Genomic DNA, 18,336 nt, shown 5'->3' with positions numbered 1-18,336 from the left:
CAAAAACCAACTATTCAGGAACTGTTTTTTTTATGCTGTTCCACGATTGGTAAAATTGATAAGGCAGCTTTATTCTTCAGGTCAGTACGTTTACAGTGATACCGCATTAATATAATTTTTTATGTTTTGGTGCTTTTACACAATAAAAACTATTTTATAGAAAATATATATATTTTTTTGCATCGCTTTATTCTCAGAGCTATAACTTTTTTATTTTTCGGCTAATGGAGCTGTATGGTGGCTTTTTTTTTGCTGGACAAGATGATGTTTACAGCGGTACCATTTTTATTTACATTCGTCTTTTTAATTGCGTTTTATTCCATTTTTTGTTTGGCAGTATGCAGGGCTGTGGAGTCTGAGTCGGTGTCCATTTTGGTGGAGTCGGTATAAAATGGACCGACTCCAACTACTAAAATATATAATAAATTGGGTACAGTAGTTCAATGCAGTTTGTGGGGAATATTTTTTTCATAAGAATTTGGGAAAGTTATGAAATGTCCTATAAATGTCTGTCCTATTCCTGATCTAAGGGTCTAGACTTTTAGTTGAGATGAATCTGTGCTACAGTAAATTTATCACTTAAACATGAGCCGTGTATGAGGGAGTCGGAGTCATGGAGTTGGAGTCGGTGTCATGAAAATTGAGGAGCCAGAGTCAGAGGTTTGGCTTATAGACTCCACAGCCCTGACGGTATGATGATAAAGCATCGTTTTTTGCTTTGTTTTTTATTTATTTTTTTACCATGTTCACTAAAGGGGTTAACTAGCGGGACAGTTTTATAGGTCAGGTCATTCCGGACACGGCGATACCAAATATGTGTACTCTTATTGTTTTTTTTCAGAATAATATTCATTCATGGGTACAATATATTTTTATTTTTTTAGGATTTTTTTTTTCATTTTTCTTTCTTTATTTTTTTTCACTTTCTGACACTTTTTCTTACTTTCACACTTTGTCCCACTATGGGACTTTCCCTTTTTGCAGTCTGATCACCTGTAAAGCATAGAGATGCAGCAGCCTATCAGCGCTACACAGGCAGAAGTTACTTTGACTGCGCATGATCAAAGTAACTTCTTGCTGTCTGGTGACCTGGATGTCGGCATGACAACATCAGGTCACCATGACAACCACCGGGACCCGGCAGAGACAGCGCAGGACGCCGGAGAGGAGGTAAGTAACGGTGCTTACCTCCCCTTGCTCTCCGAATGCTGCTGACGAGCCCCCTGGGCCGTGTGTAGGGGAATACCCGGAGCCGGGTCTCTGTGTAATGCTGGGGGTTTGTAGTCTCCGTGGCGGCGACCCGGTCCCGTGGCTCAGGGTGGTCAAACCAGTGTCGGATCTGTTTATTTGGTTTTTAATGTTTAAATGTCCGACTATGCCACCCGTGGATTGCGGTCACTGAGAACCGCCGCTGCGAGGCAGACCGCTGAGGCTGATGTTGTGTGCGCAGCAGAGAGTAGTATAACTCCCCACGGGAGGAGTATAGCCTCAGGGCAGCGAGTGCAGATGATGGGGGTGATGGTGCGCGGGAGCAACAGTAATGACTCAGAGTCCAGTGATGCAGTCCAGGGTCTTTACTCACAGTTTTACACTCCAAGCCACTTCTGCAGGTAATGGCTGCCCACATCGTACTGTGCTCACCAGGTGAGGGGCTCGGCCAATTCCCAGGTACCTTTGAAATGCTTTTCAGGACCCCCTTCGTGTGTCCTTTCTCTGGCCCTTCGTACCAGACAATTGACCACGTTTCTGTCCAGCTGCCTCGGGCCTTGGCGGGCAAACGTATGTGGTGCCTTCCTAACAGGTGTAGTGAGGGGCCGTAACACATGCAATGCCACGGCCTCCGGTTACTAGCTGGGGGTAGTTGCTCTCCTCCACTAGATGAGGGATCCGGTTCCCTTCCTTGGCCTGACCCCCCTACTCTGGTAGCGGCGGGCGTACGGTGGCGATTGGCCGGTCCGCACCCCTGGGGTCCCTTCACTCCACTTCTGGAGCCTCCTCCGTTGCTCTCCTCTCCTTCCTTCTCCTCCAGGCCCAGGCCTTGTGAGTTGGCCTGCCTGCGGAGCAGAGCTCGTACAGAGCCCCTGCTCCCTGTCGTCTTCTCTCTCTGACTGAACTGAACTCCTAAGATGGTGCCCACCTTATATACTCCTCCTTACAGTGCACCCTGGATCTATTCTCCCCACCCACACACTACCGGGTTTCCCCTTTCTAGGTGTTCCCTCCCCCCACTCCAGCCAGGGACAGGGGCAGTTGTGCTCACTCTTGGGAGCATTGTCGCCCTATCCCCTGGAAATGTGGTGTAGTGCATGTGGGTGTTAGGGTCCTGAGCCACACTCCATCCTTACCTGGAAGTGAGATATCGCACCTCTGGGTGAGATGCAATACCTCTGTAGCGACCGAACCCTCGGGGTGCTACACTGCGATCGACTAATATTGCAGCATTGAGGGGGTTAATGTGCTGGGAGCTGTGTGGGACCACTCCTAGCACATAGCACTGGGTGTCAGCTGTGACAGCTGTGACAATCAGCTGACACCCGGTTTAATCGCCAGGGCATATTATTACGTATCTGGCCCAAAAGGCCCAGGGCACAGATGCGTATTTATACGCCCCATGTCAGAAAGGGGTTAACAGACTTCTGCCTAGTACACATTCTAAGGCCAGACAAAAAATATATTTAATAGTAAATTTTAATCATTCGGTATTGATGGATTTTTAGTAACTTGAGGTCTAATGCCAAAAAGTAGGTTAAAGGTTGAGGTTTTATGCCATAATACAGAGCAGGTGATGCATTTTATTTTCCATTCTGAATTTGTGTGGGGTTTTCCCAGAAACAATTAACAGATCTTGGAATAATAATAACTTCCACAATTGGATGTGTTTAAAAAAAAAAATCATCCTGTGCTGAGATAATCTTATAAATGTGTCCCTGCTGTGTACTGTGTAATGGCTGTGTCTGACCATACAGGAACATGGTCTGATCATACCACAGCTCCTGGGCAGGGGAGGAGGGAAAAGGGAATATACAGACAGGACAGCAGGGGATCACAGCTGATTCTTTTTGTGAGGTAAAATATTTCCTTGCCTGTTTTGAAACCTTTTTTTTACCTCAAAGAAAGAGTCATTTGATATCCTCTGCTGTCCTGTCTGTATACTCTTTCCTTCCTCCCCTGCCCAGGAGCTGTGGTATGATCAGACCATATCCCTGTATGGTCAGACACAGCCATTAGACAGTACATAGCAGGGGCACATTTATAAGATTATCTCAGCACAGGAACATTTCTTAAACACATCCAATTGTGGAAATTATTAGTATTCCAAGATTTTATTAATTAAAATGAACTTTGTTCATGGTACAACCCCTTTAAGTCTGGGTGAAAGACCTGTAGGAAACTGTTCGGCCTTCGAAGTGGCTGAAGTTCTGTGCCTGTAAACAGTACATAGTAGGGACACATTTCTAAGATTATCTTCGTACAGGAACTTTTTCATTTTTTTAAGCCCATCCAATTGTGGATCTTCTTTTTATTCCAAGACCTATTGTGTAAAGTTGTTCAGTTACACTAGCTCATGGGGGCGCGATGGCTCGCCCTAATGCAGGGCTGTGGAGTCGGAGTCGGTATAAAATGGACCAACTCTGATTCCTAAAATATATAATAAATTGGGTACAGTAGTTCAATGCAGTTTGTGGGGAATATTTTTTTCATAAGAATTTGGGAAAGTTATGAAATGTCCTATAAATGTCTGTCCTATTCCTGATCTAAGGGTCTAGACTTTTAGCTGAGATGAATCTGTGCTACAGTAAATTTATCACTTAAACATGAGCCGTGTATGAGGGAGTCGGAGTCGTGGAAATTCAGGAGTCGGAGTTGGAGGTTTGGCTTACCGACTCCACAGCCCTGCCCTCTAATGGGGGCGCGATGGCTGGCCCTAATGGGGGCATCAAAGCTGTAACTCAGAATACATATCGCCCGCTAAAGTTTAGGTGCCCTGGTGCTTTTTCTGTTACGGTGTCACATTACTGATTATGGACTTAAGAAATGAACTTGTATCCTCAGCTGAAATATAGGGATCTTCACTACAATACATTTTCTATAAAGCTGTAAAATGAGAACATTAGCAAAAAAAATCAGTACGGCACTGCTGAAGGTGATGAACACCCGGTAATACCAGTATGGCATGGCACTATTATCCCCCAGACTTGCTCACCCCCTCTTTTCTGAGCTTGCTTTGTACATCGGCTGCTTTGTGTGTGACTTTTACACCTTGGTTAACACACATGACATTAAGGTCTCTGCAATACGCTTTTCCGGAGACCTTAGACAAGATCCTAGCATAACTCCATATGATGTAACACATGTATTCTTTTCTTTTTATCTTTGGTTCATTTTGTTGCCACGCTGTATTGTTCCATGCTTCAAGCTTTTAGGATATAATGCCAATGCATAGGAGTAAAGATGTTTTTTAATTTAATTATAGTCTCTTAATGACATTGACTAGTGCAGTGGTCCCCAACCTTTTTTTGCACCAGGGACCGGCTTGAAGCAAGATAATTTTTCCATGGCCCAGCAAGGAGGGGGTGGGGTGGGCGGGGCTTTGGTCATATGGGGGCGGGGTAATGGAGGGATTTGGAGTTTAGTGCATACTTATCATATAGTGTAGACCAGGTCCCCGCCAGGAGCTATGCCAGGAGCCCCACATAATGTGCTGTGCCAGGAGCCGCATCACTGAGGCCCCATCACGCCCTGCAGCAGGACAGGGCAGCTGTCCTGACAGCTGCTGTTCAGCTGCATTTACTTCATCCCAGGGGCGGACACAGACTGTAGTGGGCCCCTGTGCAAGAAATTTTTGGGGGCCCCCCCGCCCTTCATAAGGCAACAAAGTTATGTAAACATAACCCCCCCCATGTGCAGCTCACCCCCCGTGCATCTCTCATCCCCCCCCGTGCATCTCTCATCCCCCTCCGTGCATTTCTCACCCCCCCGTGCATCTCTCATCCACCCCCCGTGCATCTCTCATCCACCAACCGTGCATCTCTCATCCACCCCCCGTCCATCTCTCATCCACCCCCCGTGCATCTCTCATCCACCAACCGTGCATCTCTCATCCACCCCCCGTCCATCTCTCATCCCCCCCGTGCATCTCTCATCCACCCCCCGTGCATCTCTCATCCACCCCCCGTGTATCTCTCATCCCCCCCCGTGCATCTCTCATCCACCCCCCGTGCATCTCTCATCCACCCCCCGTGCATCTCTCATCCACCCCCCGTGCATCTCCCCCCATGTGCATCTCTCATCTCTCCCCTCCCCCCCATGTGCATCTCTCATCTCTCCCCTCCCCCCATGTGCATCTCTCATCTCTCCCCTCCCCCCCATGTACATCTCTCATCTCTCCCCTCCCCCCATGTGCATCTCTCATCTCTCCCCTCCCCCCCATGTGCATCTCTCATCTCTCCCCTCCCTCCCATGTGCATCTCATCTCTCCCCTCCCCCCCATGTGCATCTCTCATCTCTCCCCCCCCCCCATGTGCATCTCTCATCTCTCCCCTCCCCCCCATGTGCATCTCTCATCTCTCCCCTCCCCCATGTGCATCTCTCATCTCTCCCCTCCCCCCCATGTGCATCTCTCATCTCTCCCCTCCCCCCCATGTGCATCTCTCATCTCTCCCCTCCCCCCCATGTGCATCTCTCATCTCTCCCCTCCCCCCCCATGTGCATCTCTCATCTCTCCCCTCCCCCCCATGTGCATCTCTCATCTCTCCCCTCCCCCCCATGTGCATCTCTCATCTCTCCCCTCCCCCCCATGTGCATCTCTCATCTCTCCCCCCCATGTGCATCTCTCATCTCTCCCCTCCCCCATGTGCATCTCTCATCTCTCCCCTCCCCCCATGTGCATCTCTCATCCACCCCCCGTGCATCTCTCATCCACCCCCCGTGCATCTCTCATCCACCCCCCGTGCATCTCTCATCCACCCCCCGTGCATCTCTCATCCACCCCCCGTGCATCTCTCATCCACCCCCCGTGCATCTCTCATCCACCCCCCGTGCATCTCTCATCCACCCCCCGTGCATCTCTCATCCACCCCCCGTGCATCTCTCATCCCCCCCGTGTATCTCCCCCCCATGTGCATCTCTCATCTCTCCCCTTACCCCCATGTGCATCTCTCATCTCTCCCCTCCCCCCATGTGCATCTCTCATCTCTCCCCTCCCCCCCATGTACATCTCTCATCTCTCCCCTCCCCCCATGTGCATCTCTCATCTCTCCCCTCCCCCCCATGTGCATCTCTCATCTCTCCCCTCCCCCCCATGTGCATCTCTCATCTCTCCCCTCCCCCCCATGTGCATCTCTCATCTCTCCCCTCCCCCCATGTGCATCTCTCATCTCTCCCCTCCCCCCCATGTGCATCTCTCATCTCTCCCCTCCCCCCCCATGTGCATCTCTCATCTCTCCCCTCCCCCCCATGTGCATCTCTCATCTCTCCCCTCCCCCCCATGTGCATCTCTCATCTCTCCCCTCCCCCCCATGTGCATCTCTCATCTCTCCCCTCCCCCCCATGTGCATCTCTCATCTCTCCCCTCCCCCCCATGTGCATCTCTCATCTCTCCCCTCCCCCCCATGTGCATCTCTCATCTCTCCCCTCCCCCCCATGTACATCTCTCATCTCTCCCCTCCCCCCATGTGCATCTCTCATCTCTCCCCCCCATGTGCATCTCTCATCTCTCCCCTCCCCCATGTGCATCTCTCATCTCTCCCCTCCCCCCATGTGCATCTCTCATCTCCCCCCACTCCTAGTTAATTGTATTTAAAAAAAAATAAAACTTGTTATACTTACCCCCATGCGATCCCTGCATAATCCTGGCGCTCGTCCAAATCGCTGACACCAGGTTCTCCTGCCTTCCGGTCATGTGACTGCGCCGTCACATGACCGGAAGTCAGAGGAATTATGAGATGTCCTGGACCCGGCGCTTTGCATGGGGCCGGGGGCCCCATGAGGAGAGAGACGCACAAGAGGGGGGCTCCGAGGGGGCTCCTACCGGCCGGGCCCCATACTGGAGTCAGGGCAGTCATGCCCTGATGGCGGCCCTGCTGGAGGCTGGAGGGGCCCCCTCTCCCTCGGGGCCCCCGTTCAATGAACCGGCTGCACGGGCGGTAGTTCCGCCCCTGCTTCATCCTGCTTCAGGACCTGTGGTGACATCACAGTTATGTACCTTGATGTCATCACAGGTCCTCTACAGGTCTACCCTGCGGGAGTCTAGAACAGCGGGTAGCATCCACCCCACACAGTGTGCTCTGAGCCACCGCAGACCAGAGCACACTGTCCATGTTTAGTGATTGTCTGTGGCGGTGCCGCGGACCGGCTGAAAAACCCCAACGGCCCGGTCCTGGTCCGCGGACCGGCGGTTGGGGACCTCTGGACTAGTGTATTCAGGATTCCTAAATTAGACCCTATAATCACTGTCCTCCTTTCCTCTGAAGCAGCTCAGTTGTAAGTGTAGCTGGAAGTTTTATGGTACAGGAAGGGTTGATTGCCATAAAAAGGAAAAACAATAATGAAAAAATCCCTCTTATGTTCTGGCACCTTTTCTTTGCTGTTTTCATCCTCCAGTGCATTATAGGAAGGCAGTGTGTATTCCTGATCTCCTGCGATCCCTGAGAGAAGCCCGCTCTGCTCTGGAGATCTGTGTAGTGCAGAAGAGGATTTTGCGTGCTGTCAGTCATGACACCTGCTAAGGACAGCCTTTAGGGATTTAAGCTTGTTCCACTATGTATGGAAGCACAGCAGATGTTGTCAGGAAATAAATAAACAATTAAGGCTATGGAGGTCTGTGTGGGATAAGAGGCTTGGACCTGTGTTGGTGCAGAGGTCCAGCTCCAGCCTTGTTCTTTAGCGTCTTGTTGTACCTGGCACGCTGTCCTCTCTCGTGTGCCCTTCTCCCCTGCATGTACTGTGGTCTCATCCACTTAATCCCTTTGGTTGCTGTGGTAGCAGTGAGGATTGGGCTGCTGTAGCTGGTAGGGCAGAACTCTACGTCTTGGTGGATTGCCGGCATCAAACAGGACGTGTCAGACTTCCAGGTAGGAACATTTCAGCCTTCTGTAGCTTTTGTAGAGAGCAGAGGTTTGGATGAAAGTAGAGACATAACATTAAGCCATAAATAAATGTATCTTAACCTTCCGACCAGAGATTTTGAGGCCTCAGATTCAGACCACAACAACAATTTGTACTGTTGAAGGTGATAATCATCAAAATTACAAATGGATTACAAATAAATGCATATTTAGTGAGCTGGTAACAGAGGAACGCATTGGTTCTTTCTGCCACCTGTTAGGGAGCAGCTTTTATCGTAGGATGATCAAGAGCAATTCTGCTGTACAATCATTATTAATCTGAAAAGTTACACAGTGCTGACCAGATAGTGAATAATAGTTATATGGCATCATAATTGCAAGTAGAATGAAAAATGCTGTCCTGCTATAAAATCTCCGGGATCTCTGGATGTGCAGACAAATCCGGGCCTAGTAAAGCCATGTCCTTACAGTCCTATACATATACAAATCAAACCTCATAAAATACTTTTCATTGAAGCTTATGACCCATTTAGGATCAGTTATGTCATTTCTGTCAAGTACACAGTTTTTTTCCAAATTTAACATGACCTGTAAAAAGTTTCTGTGCAATAGTTAGACCTCTGGCATAGTAAAGTCTGCAGCTTAGGACGAGATGCACATTTACCAGTACTACAATCTCATGGCGATTTCCATCATCCTGTTATCAAAGATTATATTCTTAGATTTAAAGAGGTTGTTTCAAGAAATCAACTTCTGTCCATTTACCCTGTAAGTGTAGATGGATATTATGTGGGGGACGTCCTCAACTCGGTGCTTTCCCTCTGAGACAGAATGGAGCGATGCTTTATAATAATGGCTCGATTTCTGGTAAATTTGAGAAGTCCCTGTATTTTATGGGCAGCTGTTCATCGGGAAGGCAGTCATGTAAAGCTGGATTTATGCCTGGACTGTCATGATTTACTTCTGCAAGATTAGTTATTTACCAGAGTCTTGGGAGCAGGGGCTGCAATCTGGAAAATATAGTCTCTGTAGAGACGAATCCAAGTGGTGACATGGTTAAAATTGCCTGAAAGGTTGTTCTCTTGTTCACATTTCAAGCCTAGTATCCTCTAACAAGAAGTACACTTTAAAAGAACTCCAGCATGAAAACTATGGGCCTTATTGATGAAAATTAAGTTGATGAAGATATATAAATCTGACCCATTCTGTCATCTTTCTGTTTCTCCTCTACTCCTTCACTTCTCACTATGTAAGAGAAATTGTGGAATCAGGCACTCTAGACAAATTTTTATTGGAATCAAGGAATAGTGAATAAAAGTTTGACGTTTCGGTCTAATAGACCTTCTTCATGTATATACCAGAGATACAAACACAGATCACCATTGTGCTGCTGCATCAGGCATCTAACTGTATGCTCAGGAACACGGGGGGCTACTATTTGGAGTCTAATTTCCATGCATTTATGAAATTCTATATCTCTAATGTATATCTGAAGATGGTCGATTAGACGGAAATGTCAAACTTTTATACACTATTCCTTGTTTTCAATAAAATTTCTTCTATAGAGTTCTGGATTATACAAGTTTTTGTATCATAAGGGTTGGGACCCTATCCATGCATTTTTTTAAACGAAGGAGTGCCGTTCTTCCCTTCCTAAAATAACTTGTCACTATGTGCCACCAGCATTTGTGTGATGTAGTAGATGACCATGGTTGTGGGGTACACACCAAGGATACCTGTTGTCACTTAGCCTGCTTATCCAGTCTGGGGAGCCCTTGCCATCTACCTTTGTTAATGCCTATTAAATCTTGGAAATCTTCAGAAATTCTGACTACATCAGCAAACGTTATCTTTCCTTTTGCAAAAAATATTGGAAAATGTTTACACTTGGTAATAAGTAATGAAAAATTTACGTTAAGTGTTTTCCTTCCTAAGTTTCTCTACAAGTCTGAATTTGCCCAGATTATCACCCCTATATACTGGCAATGCTTCTCTGCAAAATATCCCCTCTAGTATGCCAAGTCCTCCTGTATCGGTTCATAGAAGACCAGGCAGGATCGGTGTCCCCATTCTTTATAAAAAGTTTAGGGGCTGCCACCATCCATTGCACTCCACCACTTTCCATTTCACCCCCGAAACCTCTTTATGGATCTTGTCATCCCCTACTTATTGGTCTTCTACTCTGGGTCACACCAGGCCCATGTCTTGCTTTTTCATATGATTGGCAATGAAAAATGAAAACGATTGAAATTAACAATACAGAGAATATTTATGACTTCACACAAACTGCATTTTTAGGTGACCTTTTTTTCTTAAAACTTCTTTAGTGCATTTTTTTCTTTTATCAACTCATGATTCTGAGAAATCGTGTAATTACATGATTAATGAATCACATGGCTTGTAATGAAAATGTCAATAAAACCGTAAAAAAAAAAAAAGAAAAAATGGTTCAAAAACATTTTGGCGGGGAGGAGATTGAAACGAAAAGCACACAGTGAAAATTTCAGAAAAATAACATGGAAAAAAAAATATAGGTATTTTTTTCCTTTTACCTGCTTCTAAAAAAATATGCAAAAAAGTATCTGTGAAGATATGTTCAAGGGGTTTTGAAAAATAATAGCTTATCTTGGGATAGACCATCAATATTACATCAGTCTGGGGCGAATGTTGGTTTCAAGGGACTTTGGCTCTTGTGCGAGCGCAGCAGTCATTTGAATGTTGTCACATTACTTTAATTTGGACAACACTGCAATATTGTGCACTGGCCAATGCTGCAACACCCATCACCCCAAACAATCTTTTGTTGACCTATCATAGGCTATCACTATTGCGATCCTGTAAAAGCCCTTAAAAATGGTCTCTCTAACAGGCATTCCAGCGACAGACATCATAAATGACATATACTATCTGATAGTTGGAGTCACACCGTCTGGATCCCAGAATCAAGCAGCAGCTCTATTAAACGGATTTTGCCACTTACAAGTGTGTGGCCGCTAATGGCCAGCGGTGGGTTTAAGAGAACCTGACAGCTGATTCATGCTGCCCACAAGAACCAGCATTATTGTAGCTATTTATGGTTCACTTTGAAACACTGTAGCGTTTCAGAGAATTGATGCTTTTAAAAGCCGGCTGGGGATTATGAGTTCAGGATGATTAGTCTAAGAAACGAGTACCCAAAGGCGTCTCCTCAGCCCGCTCCTTGTAACTCAGAGGTCTGTCACTACATGTGTATACGGAGAGAACTGTCATTTATGCGGAGTGGTGAGAAGCTGCCATGGAGCTACCTCAAGCCAGTCCTCTGAAGTCCTGGTCCTTTTTGCAGGAAACATTGCAAGGAAAATATGCATAGCTACAATAAATCAGCCGGTGTCCAACTCGTGTCTCCTATAGTTCGGATAGCAAGAATCGGCTGACTGGTTCCTTTTAAAATAATAAAATCAGATGATACCCCCCCCAATACCAGGTCCAGCATCTGCTCTTCGGCACTGCTCCACTCTGTTTATTGGCTGTAGCAGTGACCTCACAACAACCGCACATATCGCCACTGCATACCATCTACATCGGCACAGCTGCTGACCTCTGATTGGCTGCAGCGATGATGTGCTCTGTAGTCATGACATCACTGCTACAGCAGAAAACAGCAACTGGAGTGGTGGTGAAGAGCCACCGCTGAAGGCGAGTACCTTCAGATTTTATTATTTTAACCCAGCCCTATTTTTTAGAGGCCAGAAACCGATGATTGTAAAACCCCTTTTAAAGTGGAGCATCTTGAAGATGTGTGCAGCATCCTCTGGTTACTTAGGTATACATGCAACCTCGATCTTTTGCTAGCTTGCATGTTTATAGGACTTAATTCCTAGAAAGACCAAGGAGCTTGACAGCCAAAATCATGTGAAATATACAATTTTTATTGAATGACAATATATAACATGCATATAACAATTTTAAAAGGAGATATAAAACAGAGATGGACACCACATAGAGCCCTGTAACAAGTAGTGACAATCACTGCTGATAATAAATGTGTGACACGTAAAGGGTATACCTGGAGCGTGTAACACTTCACACCAGAAATAGAATCAGTCAATGCACATGAAATGGCATAAAGATAGAAACAGTAGTGTTATAGCATAAAATAGAACACAAGTGGCATTATAATATTACAACAAAATTTGCAGAGAGTTCAAGACCATGTGCATCTGGTAGGGACAGGAGAGTCCATGTGCATCCAATAGGAGTGGGTAGGTTATTACAAAAGTATTAATATAGGATCAAATGATCATAGAAGTATATGAGGATGCACACAGAAGCCCCAACATACCCACCAGAGATGCTTGTTCAGAAACAGCAGCATTGAATAGAAAAATGCAGAAAAAGGGTATACCAATGTGAAAGTCCACCCAGGTGCACCCCTGACGCACGTTTCGTGACCATCTTCTTCCGACCCTTGCTATTCAATGCAGCTGTTTGTGAACCCAGTATGACACATATTTAGCCTGCACAGACATAGTTTTGTATGCACGTGGTCTTGAATTCTTTGCAAATTTTGTTGTAATATTATAATGCCACTTGTGTTCTATTTTGTGCTATAACACTACTGTTTCTATCTTTATGCCATTTCATGTGCCTTGACTTTGATTCTATTTCTGGTGTGAACTGTTACATAATTGTCACTACTTGTTACAGGGCTCTATGTGGTGTCCATCTCTGTTTTATATCTCCTTTTTAAATTTTTATATGTAGGTTATATAGTGTCATTCAATAAAAGTTCTATATTTTACATGATTTTGGCGTTCAAGCTCCTTGGTCTTTGCAGGAATTAGCTCTTGTTTGAGTGCCACTCATATTATATACTCCTTCTATAGGTTTCTTATGTTTATAGGCGTGTCAACAGAAATAGATCTTAGGCTAACATTGTTATATATACACGGCTAGCTTTCCTATTATAGACACAAGCTGCATTTACACAACTGTAAATTGTGTATGTAGTATTCATGAAAAAAAAGGACCTGCCACCAGGTCAGAATTGGCCAGCTTTCTATATATTATTATTATTATTATTTTTTTTAAGAAATCCGCCAAACAGTCCTAGAGATATAGGCCTTTCTATATAGCATCCTAATATGATGATTTTTATGATCTTTAACAAGAGGGCTTTCCTTACAAGATTTTATGGGGGCCTGTCTTTAGGCTGCTCTGCATAATTATCCTGTAAGCAACGCCCCATTGGTCAAGACTATACAAAACAGCATATTAGAACACTAAATAAAAAGACCAATACTTAGCGATCTCTATTAACTTCCATGGGAATTTAGAAAAGCAGAGTAATAGTGTTCGTTCATTTTCAGATTTTCCAAATAGAAATGAATGGAGGCGTGCGTCTGGATGTGACAAAAGTATCCCAGATGAGAGAAACCCTTTCATATCAATCATTTAAAAAACACAAAAAAAATAAAGTAGCTGACCTTATTAGACAATTTGTCAACACATGAACTTGATTGTGAGCAAAACTTAAACAGCATATATTCTCAGAAATAATAGGAGGATGTATATCATAAAATATATATGATATAGGACGCAGGTGCAGGAAAGCTACAGTTTAAAGGGAATCTGTCACCACATTTGACCCATCTAAACTATTAATATGGGCATACAGGCTATAGACTGCTGAGGAGAGTGATGCCTGTACGTCTCATATCACATGACTTGTGGATAAATCATCTTTTATCACTTTATATAAATTACTTCTTCCAGTCTCTGGGGAGGACGCTGCCTGGAAGATAACTCTGCCTCCAGAGCTTATTATACATGAATGGACAGTTACCAGTGTGAGACTAGTACCGAACACGGGACAGGAGAAATTAACTTTGTCTAATTGCAAACACATGTTTTTGCAGCTCTCTGAGCTCTGCTGTATTGCAACAATATTTTTACGTTGTCTGCCTGTGAGCTGGAAGCTGAAGCTGAGAGGAACCTGCAGATGTGACCGGTATAATCACACACAACTGTGCAGTGAGATCAGAGAGCGATCATTACACATCACACTGGTAACTCTCTCTTCATGTAAAATAAACTCTGGAGGCAGAATTATCTTCCAGGCAGCGTCCTCCCCAGAGCCTGGAAGTGGTCATTTACATAAAGCGAAAAAAGATGATTTATCCACAAGTCATGTGATATGAGACGTACAGGCATCACTCTCCTTAGCTGTCTATAACCTGTATGCCCATATTAATAGTTTAGGTCATATGTGGTGACAGATTCACTTTAAGAGCTTTTTAAGAAAACAGTAGTACATTCTGGCACAGATTAGTTCTGCAACATTTTTGCATAAAACGGAAGGTTTTATTTAACTCCCATAACTTCAGGTCTATACTAAAAAAAATTAAATCAGATAACACAGTGGTTAGCTAACAGAAAATGCATTGTGTTTCTGATATCTAAGTACTTAGAAAAAAACCCAAAAATGTTCAGACATGAACAAACAGTAGCGATTACAATTGCAGTGACACACATTAGATCGCTTGCTGTCGAGCTGCTTTTCTTTCCCCACAGTGCCAATCCAGCTCTCAGATAAACCATTGAGCAATCTGGACAATCCGGTTGCTGAGCCGGGCTGCACATCACTTGTGCAGTTATTGGGTTGTGAGTGGTTTAGTCAGTTGTCCTCTGTTTCCTAATGGCCGAATCTCTGATCCACAACACTGGTGAGATTAGTACATGCTTTGTCACAGACCGGACGCATGGAGGCGTTTTTTATAAGGGTGTGTTAAGTATGTACAACCCCTGCTGTATTCATGGTCTATAAAAATGGTGGTTGCACACGTGATCCTATGTATCACACCTGAGTGATCATACTTTTGTCATATGTCCTATTCATAGGAGATAAATGTACTTTATGGGACAATCCCTTTAAGTAATTGGGATTATAATGTTAACGGTACACGTGGGCAGTATTCCCTATGTGAAGTATATTGACCTCGGCCCAATTTTTTTAACTTGCATAATTGTTTGTATAAGAAAACATTCACTAAAGCTGTACAGCTCCTTTTCTGTACATTTTGATGTTTTTATATATTTATTTTTTTTCAGGAATTTGAATTAAGTAGAAAACGGAAAGAATGCGAAGTTTTAGAGCAAGAGGTGACAAAGAAGCAGAAGAGATGTGAAGAATTGGTAAGGAAATCAGTATGCCTATAATCTAATCCTAATCTGTGCATCTGACTGAGGTCGCAGTATGGAATTTCTTATGAAAAGCAATCTGTTCCTGTTATAAAATCTGATAGTTATGAACTATTCACTTCAAACAACTTTAAATGCATAAAGAAATGTGATATTTTATTTCAGAAAATTTACTTTACTCTGCAGTCTGAGATAAAGGGCCGTGTCTACGATAGTGACCCAAAGCTGACATTAGATATACCCCAAATACGGTTGTACTACAAGTAGAGATTTTGTTGTTTCTAGGGGCCTTTTTGCTGTATCATTCAGGCTTTCAAGCCAAAAAGTTAAATCTGTTTGTTTCTATCAGTTGGAAAATCCTTTTAAGAATTATAACAAAAAAAAAAACAAAACCTTTTACTGGAGAGGAGACTGTGTCTCAGGTATTGAAACCTAGGAGAGCACTTGTAGGTTTCCATAGTGTCCATTGATTTCAGTGGAAACGTGGCCGCACCTTTCCATATTTTTTCAAATGAGGCGTGTGGCGGTGTTCTTGTCTTAGGGCGCAGTCAGACGGCCATATAAATCACACAGAGATCGGAACACAGTGCAAGGACTGGCTGGCGGCTCTCTCATCCCGAGCGTGACACCTTCATTTATGTCTATACAGCTGTCACGCTCAAGTAGGGAGAGCCGCCAGCCAGTCCGTGCACTGCCTTCCGATCTCTGTGCGATTTATATGTTTAGCCATAGGTGGATTATAATGAGGGCAATATGGGCTACCGCCCGGGGCCCTGAGGCTCCATGGGGCCCATGAATTGCTCCCATTATAATGCGCATTTTTTTTGGTCACCGCCGCACTGGCCGAAGGTTTAGATGATCACCACTGCGAGCCCGCAGCTGTAGGCGGTTTGAATCATACTGTGTCGCCCTGCCCTGCCAGTGCCACATGACGCTCCCATCTGGCCACCGCGGCTGTATATTCACTAGCATGGACGTGCAGTTTAAATGCTGTTGGTACCGCCCTGCCTGACATCATGTGGCAGGGCGGTCCCAACATCATTTAAATTTCCCGCCGGCGCTAGTGCATATACAGGGCTGCGTGATGCAGCCAGCGTGTCTGTGAGTGGCTGCTTTGAACTTTGGGACCGCCCTGCCAAATGATGTCAAGCAGGGCGGTCCCAAAGTTCAAAGCAGCCACTCAGACACGCTGCATCACGCAGCCGCTCCCATCCGGCCAGCTGCAGTTCCACCGGGGCGGGCAGTTTGAATGATGCTGGGACCGCCCTGCCACATGACGTCAGGCAGGGCCCAGCATACACAGGGGCGCAGCTCCCCCAGCAGCGGCGCACGGCCGCTGCTACTTCTTCGGCCTGGCCAGCACTGCAGCAGTTAACTTCCCTGTGCTGGCCCGGCCGCGTCACAGCTAGGAGAAACGGCCCTGTGCACGGCCGTGTCTCCAAGCTGTGACGTCACGCAGTGCGCGCCCGGCCTGCACTGCTGCAGCCTGCATCGGAGAGGAGCAGGAGGACTGGAGCGGAGAGGAGCAGGAGGACTGGAGCTGAGCCAGGGGATGGTGAGTGTGTGAGAGTGAGTGTGATTGAGTGAGTGAGTGTGTGTGTGAGCAGGCAGACATAATTGTGTGATGTCTGTTTATATGTATTTTTGTGTTTCAAATGTGTTTATGCGTGTATTATGTGTATGTCTGTATATATTTGTGTGTGTGTGCGTGACTGCGTGCAGCCTCCTGCTGAGTATAGATGGCGCCGTGCAGCCTCCTGCTGTTTCTGGGGGGGCACCGTGCGGCCTCCCACTGTGTATAGATGGCGCCGTGCGGCCTCCTGCTGTGTATAGATGGCTACTTGCTGCCTCCCGCTGTGTATAGATGGCGCCGTGTGGCCTCCCGCTGTATATAGATGGCGCCGTGCGGCCTCCCGCTGTGTATAGATGGCGCCGTGCGGCCTCCCGCTGTGTATAGATGGCGCCGTGCGGCCTCCCGTTGTGTATAGATGGCGCCGTGCGGCCTCCCGCTGTGTATAGATGGCGCCGTGCGGCCTCCCGCTGTGTATAGATGGCGCCGTGCGGCCTCCCGCTGTGTATAGATGGCGCCGTGCGGCCTCCCGCTGTGTATAGATGGCGCCGTGCGGCCTCCCGCTGTGTATAGATGGCGCCGTGCGGCCTCCCGCTGTGTATAGATGGCGCCGTGCGGCCTCCCGCTGTGTATAGATGGCGCCGTGCGGCCTCCCGCTGTGTATAGATGGCGCCGTGCGGCCTCCCGCTGTGTATAGATGGCGCCGTGCGGCCTCCCGCTGTGTATAGATGGCGCCGTGCGGCCTCCCGCTGTGTATAGATGGCTACGTGTGCTCCATATTGAGTCATGCAATTAATGTAAGGCTATGTGCCCACGATGCAGAAATGCTCCGGATTTTTTTTGAGCGTTTCTGCATCTCCCTGGCAGAAAAAACGCATGCGGATTGTACATGCATTTTCCTGCCAGGGACATGCGGATGTGAAGCGTTCTTCACATGCATTTCCGCATGTGGGTTGACAAGCGCTTTCCAGGCGATTTTAGCATCACTTGGAAAGTGCTTGACAACTTGGTCACACTATATAAATCCATGCAACCGGCATATATTTATATAGTGTGACCGTAAAAGAATGGTAAAAAATATATACTTACCTTCTGATGGCCTGCCGACGTCAGCGGTCGCGTGACCCGTCACATGACTAAATGACGTCACAGCAGGTCCTTTTCAGACCATCGTGAGCTGCCGGCAAGCCAGGACGCATCGGATAAAGACACCGGGGGCCATCAGAAGGTAAGTATAATATTTATTTTTTATTTTATTCTTTTTTTACAGGTTCTATGGTACCCGGGTCCGGAGGAGAGTCTCCTCTTCTCCACACCCGGGTACCATCCGCACATTGGAACGCATGTTATCCGCATGTACAGATGCAGTGATGCGTAATCCATGCGTTCCAATGCAAGTCAATGGCAGCGAAAACGGCGCGCTTCCACAAAATAATTGGTAGTGCTGCGGATTTTTCCGTAATGATAATCCGCAGCGGAAATTTCCGCAGCATGTACACAGCACATGCGGATTATCATTGG

At 46.1% G+C, this 18,336-nt stretch overlaps 1 protein-coding gene across 9 annotated transcripts in view; it reads left to right on the top strand.

Moving 5' to 3' along the window:
• TSPOAP1 (TSPO associated protein 1) overlaps positions 1-18,336 on the top strand; it is a 191,802-nt gene that overhangs the window by 85,260 nt on the left and 88,206 nt on the right. For 8 of the 9 annotated variants that reach the window (XM_073667570.1, XM_073667571.1, XM_073667564.1 and 5 more), the window contains one exon: positions 15,156-15,239. In XM_073667570.1, the coding sequence (XP_073523671.1) occupies positions 15,156-15,239 (84 nt within the window). Of the gene's footprint in view, positions 1-8,014; positions 8,073-15,155; positions 15,240-18,336 lie in introns of those variants that run through there. The other variant, XM_073667572.1, reaches the window with a different exon arrangement.

This window comes from Phyllobates terribilis, unplaced genomic scaffold (genome assembly GCF_046119375.1).
Source record: "Phyllobates terribilis strain yellow unplaced genomic scaffold, ASM4611937v1 Scaffold_2__4_contigs__length_985480577, whole genome shotgun sequence".
Lineage (NCBI taxonomy): Eukaryota > Metazoa > Chordata > Amphibia > Anura > Dendrobatidae > Phyllobates > Phyllobates terribilis.
This window is presented reverse-complemented; position numbering and strand designations above follow the sequence as displayed.